At 29.6% G+C, this 5,718-nt stretch overlaps 1 protein-coding gene across 1 annotated transcript in view; it reads left to right on the plus strand.

The window, feature by feature from the left end:
• LOC106462925 (uridine phosphorylase 1-like) overlaps nucleotides 1–5,100 on the plus strand; it is a 16,805-nt gene extending 11,705 nt beyond the window's left edge. Inside the window, exon 8 of the mRNA XM_013922893.2 lies at nucleotides 1,938–5,100. Within this exon, the coding sequence (XP_013778347.1) occupies nucleotides 1,938–2,086 (149 nt within the window). The 3' untranslated portion in view covers nucleotides 2,087–5,100. The remainder of the gene's footprint in view (nucleotides 1–1,937) is intronic.
• The last annotated feature ends 618 nt before the right edge of the window (nucleotides 5,101–5,718 follow it).

The raw sequence follows: 5,718 nt of genomic DNA on the forward strand, positions 1-5,718 counted from the left end.
GTGAATATGACTGAAAATTTTCATTTTTTTCTGAAAAGGTGGTGTTTATTTACTTGTGACCACGCTGTATATAGATCTTTATTACTGTTCACCATAGTTTCAGTGATGTTGAATCGTAGGTATACGTTATGTTTTTAAGCCTTGTATTAAGATATCGATCAGTTATTTAAACTGTCAAGTACGTAATGACTCTCAGTATAATAATTTAAGAAACATGTAACACTTCAAACATGTAAGGTAATGGATAGCGATTCCTATATTATTGAGAAACATGCAACAGTTCGGGTATGTGAGAATATGAATAATGATTCTTGCATAGTTAAGAAACATGCAACATTCCATGCACGTGAAGCAATGAATAAAGATTCCTGTTTGTATATTGTTAAGAAACATGCAACATTCCATGCATGTGAAGCAATGAATAAAGATTCCTGTTCATATATTGTTAAGAAACATGCAACATTCCATGCATGTGAAGCAATGAATAAAGATTCCTGTTCTTATATTGTTAAGAAACATGCAACTATTCGGTCACATGATGTAATGAATAACGATTATTACATCGTAAAAACATGCAAAAATTATACATTTAAAGTTGTAAATAGGTTGTTAGGAAACATACAACATTCCAAGTATAAATAGAATATAAGCGCAGTTCTTGATTTTTTTTTTGGGGGGGGGAGGTAATATAATGAGATAAACGCAGTTTATAACACTAGATATACTTTCAAAATTTTGCTTTCCTGGATTTTCACTGAAGCTTGGTGTCCATTAATCACTGTAAGGTATATTACAACCCAATTAATTTTTTTCTTTTTCAGATTATAAGAATTGCCAAGAGGGAATGAAATATGAATAATACTAAACGTAGTTTTTAAGATAAAAAATTGAATGGTTAAAATTAAAACTTCGAATAGAAACTTGTTGAAACCATTTATTAAGAAGTCTTTTCTCAAGCACTTTGAGCTTTTCTTTTTAACAAATTATCTTTCAACCAAATATTCATTGCTTTAATCGTTTTATCTAACACTTATATTTTATGTATTTTACTATGATGTTTGTTATCTTTATAACTGTATTTTCTATGTATTTCTTCCCAAAACTATGGCATTGTTAGAAAATATAAGATTTAAGTACATGCTACTTGTACATAAAAATGCTCAGGTATCTAAAGGTTACCAAGAGTTGGCGGTGGGTGGTGATGACTAGCTGCCTTCCCTCTAGTCTTACACTGCTAAATTAGGGACGGCTAGCGCAGATAGCCCTCGTGTAGCTTTGCGCGAAATTCAAAAACAAACAAACAAATCTAAAGGTTAGATTGATCTTAAGTATTCTAAATCGTCATATTAATCCTTTTAAATTTGGAAGACATATTTCGAATTTGAAATACTTTATTGTAAGCATTGTTTTTATAGGCAAGCTATCTTGTTTATCGTGATGGTATTACCAATAATTATTGATACTCTGAAACTGCATGTTGTTTATTTTTAACCTTCATTCTTGCAAAAAAAGATTGAGAGTGTGTGTGCGTTTACAATCGTTTTAAATGCACTTGATTAAACTTAAGCAAACGTTAGAACCACTTGTGACTGAAAATACTGGAGTATCATGTCACTCCCTTTCTCCATTTCGTAGAGTTAAGTAAGCATAGTATTGATTCTAGATTCACTCTGCGTGTCTCTTTCTTGCATTTTATTGATTCTAGGTTAACTCTGTGTGACCCTCTCTTGCATTATATTGATCCTAGGTTCAATTTATGTGACTTTCTCTCTTGTATTATATTGATCCCGGGTTCACTCTGTGAGAATCTCTCTCTCCATTTTCAAGAAAATCAAGTAAACATTATATGGATTCACTGCTCACTCTGTGTGACTCTCTCTCTCGCTCCGTTTCCAAGATAATTAAATAAATATTTTATGTATTCTGGTTTTTCTTGTACTTTGCAGGTGCAGTAGTGTGTGTGACACTGCTTAATCGTCTACAAGGTGACCAAGTAAACACACCTAAAGAAACGTTGGAAGAATGGCAACATCGTCCACAAGAACTTGTGGCAGAGTTCATTAAAAAACGACTCGGGATGAATTAGGTTTGGATGAATGTGAATTAAGTATGGAGTAAGGTTAATTACTCATTCCAAGATAAATTATTATTTTGTGTGTTTCTGAGTATACATAGGTATAAGAATCAAATATATATATATATATATCCTGGATAAACTTAGCGCGAGTTTTCTTGTAGCAGTAATTTGGACATGAAATTTCATTCTTATAATAATTTTCTTTCATTTTTAAAACGCTAAAATCCCGACAGTGAATAAAACACAATCGTAGTATTTAAAACGGTAGTTCGTTTTTGTTCTTGTGCAAATTCTTTCTCAATTTAAAGTTAGTTTTAAATTTGAAAGATACAAGTTAATTAAACCACTTGAAACTGTTATAATACTATCAAAGGTATTTTAGTACAAAACTATACTTAGACTCATAAATGACTAAAAACTTTCTTTTCTATGTAACCTATACCAAAACGCAAGGAGATGGTCTGTGTACTTGTTGTAGATTTTGTGTGATTGCTGATGTACTTAAGTACAAAGACAAAAGAGTGCAATATTGAATAGGAAGTACTTGCCTGTATTTACTACCACAAAAGATGACTGTTCATTTACACACACAAAAGGTACTGTACATGCATTAAACTATTCTCTGGAATATGCATGTAGAAAAATACTTACCTTAATAAAAATGTCCAAGCATTTATGACTATAGTGATTATTGTATTAATTCATTCTGATGCCATTATCTATTCTTCTTTAGAGAATACTGAACGTAATTAGTAATAACATTGACTAGCTTGTTTGTTTTTTAGTGTACAGACTAATTTAGTAACCACAGGAACCAGTTGGTTGGTGATCACGTGTTCTGATGATAATCCACATATAAAATAATATATTAAATAGTTATTTTTCTGACATACGTTCCAGTATAACTTCTCATAATGGTATACAGTCTTTTTTAATTTGCTTTGAGCTCTTAGAAACTGTATATTTCTATTTTGCTTCCTGTCATGTAAAGTATTATAATAACTATAAGGTAAATAATATAAAATTTTTTTACAGGTTGTAAAACAATACATTTGGTGGTGAAATTAATGTAGTGAGGGGTTTTCGTGATGAATATTATTAACAGCTTTAATTACTTGTATAGAGTCAGTTTTTAGTTCATTTACGCAGTTGTCTCTCTGACAATAGAAACCAAAGTTCTTCATACGTTGATGTCTATGTGTTACTAATATTTTATATGATATCTAAACATTTGAGACGTTATATTGTGTATCATTAGATGTTATTTAAATGTTATCAATAATTATCACTCAAGCCATTTTCTCTGATACTGTGTGCAAGAGGCATTCCACAAGTTTTAATTCGATTTTGTATTTACATTTGTGATCAGCAAATACATCACACAATTCATATAATAATTTATTCAAAGCAACCCAGTATTTCTGTTCCCTCTCCTCAGTCTCATATTCAGAAGTTGTATTTATTATTTTTGTATTTTCTATAACAAACAAAGTGTTGACTTTGCCTTTTTCAACATGCAGATAACTGTGTCATTGATATTGATTATAATTTTCCCACTTTACCGTCCAGTCTCATTTCTTCTTCAGGCAAGCATGCTCTTAAATCATAAGTCAAAGAACTTATTTAAAAAATAGTCTATTTATTTCACTATTGCAAAGTTCATTACAAGCTTTGTTTTTGCTCTTTAACACCATATGACATAAACGTATCTCTGGTAAAAACTGTAAAATATAAAAAAAAAAGCTCAGCTTTCAATTAAGGAGGTGATTAAATTATTTTAAATATATCATCAGAAGCTGTTTATAAGTAAGGCAATGATTACATTTTATGTTATTCACCATATTTATAAGCAACAGCTTCTGATAGTATATTTTAAATAATATTAGTCAGTTCCTTATATGACCAGTTGAATGTAATCTGTCAGCACTGCTTTGTTTTGCAAGAGTTCATATATATTTGGTTGATTGTTCTTTTTGCCCTTACAGAGTGTTATCTTCATTTACACATTAATGTAGTTTAAGTACTGGTTGTTTTTTATGTACATTTTTTCTAAATATATTTATTTTAATTTAAACATTTTATTATTACTTCACATGCTTACTTATAAATTATTTTCTTAAATGAAATTGTTATATTTATAAATTAAGGTTTTGTTGACAGTTATCATTGTTAAGGGAAAGTAGTGTACTTATTATTAGCTTTGAAGAATCAAACAGCTATTTTAATGGGTACCAGCCTAGGTTATCAATAGACAGTGGTATGTATTACAGAATTAAAGCGGTATACTAAAGGTCACTAAAAGAAATAGATATTATCTAGTATAAACCTTTTATGTCAAATTTTAACGTCTTTCTAACAAGTGGGATTACCTGGCTTTATTTTTCCAGCCCTCTACAAACTTTACTCAAGTACTTTGAGTGTTTAAATAAATATATACTAAAACACTGATTTTTTAAATGTAGCTTCTTTAAATTACTAGTCAAGTAAGGAATGGATACATACTGTTTTAAATGATAATTCCTATGAAACATTAAGATCCTGAAATTAACAATTGGGGGGTGGATAATATGGAAAAATTCAAAGTGTCATTTTGATATGAAATTTCTGTCAAGTTACCATGCTGCATTGAAATTCTTAAATACAATTTTCATTTAGGGATTTTCTTTCTTTGCCCTATGATTTTAAGGCTTTCAAGTAGCGAGGAGCATAGAGAACTTTTATTGATATAGATTTCACTTGTTATAATAACTTTTGGCAGTAGTACTTGAGTTTCAACATTCTCTTCATTTTCCCATCAACTTCAAGACAGTGTTTGTGATATTAAGTTGTTAGAATATATATTTATGAAAACTGTAATGTGATAATGGTCGTAACTTGTTTAGTAAAAAGTATATGTTACTTGTATAAATCGCTACAAGCTTGTATTATTGACTAAGTTATTACTGTAAACATGTATTGTTGTTGTTGTTGTCATTAGATACCCAGAAAACTAAATAAAGTACATTATGTTTACCAAAACCAGACATTTTTTCATGTATTTTCTATCTTTTTTTTTCAAATCGTATTATAACTGATACGTGTATTTTTGAAATTTACTAGTTTCCTATAAGAACAAATATCATTATCTTTAAAAAGAAATGAATCTACAGAAGCTGAAAGTATAATATATATCCGGTATTGCAAGTAAATCTTGATCGTAATGAAACACGAAAAGTTTGGTGGAGTTCGATCTTCTAGTTACAAACTATTTATTTTAGATATTTATTGTTTTTTCGTTGTTAAGTGCAAAGCTAATTGACGAGCTATCTGCATTGTGCCCACTACAAGGATAAAACCCTGAATTTTAGCATTATACGTGATCGGTGGAATTCTTCAGTAAAATATCGCTATTTCTCGGTTTTTTTACTTTTTCTTTTGTAACTTTGGAAATAAAATACTCATTGAAGTTATGTGTAAAACGTCAGGTTGTGTGACCCTTTTTCTAACATGATAATTAGTCAAACAAGTATTTTTAAGTATCAAAGAATTATTGTTTTAAATTTTGAAGTAGCAAAAATTTATCCAGCAAACAAGAGAAGAACTCATAAGAATGATTTATTGATAAAAACACGTTTTACAAAAAGCGTGTCAGTGAAATCGAA

Source organism: Limulus polyphemus, unplaced genomic scaffold (assembly GCF_000517525.1).
Source record: "Limulus polyphemus unplaced genomic scaffold, Limulus_polyphemus-2.1.2 Scaffold1284, whole genome shotgun sequence".
NCBI lineage: Eukaryota > Metazoa > Arthropoda > Merostomata > Xiphosura > Limulidae > Limulus > Limulus polyphemus.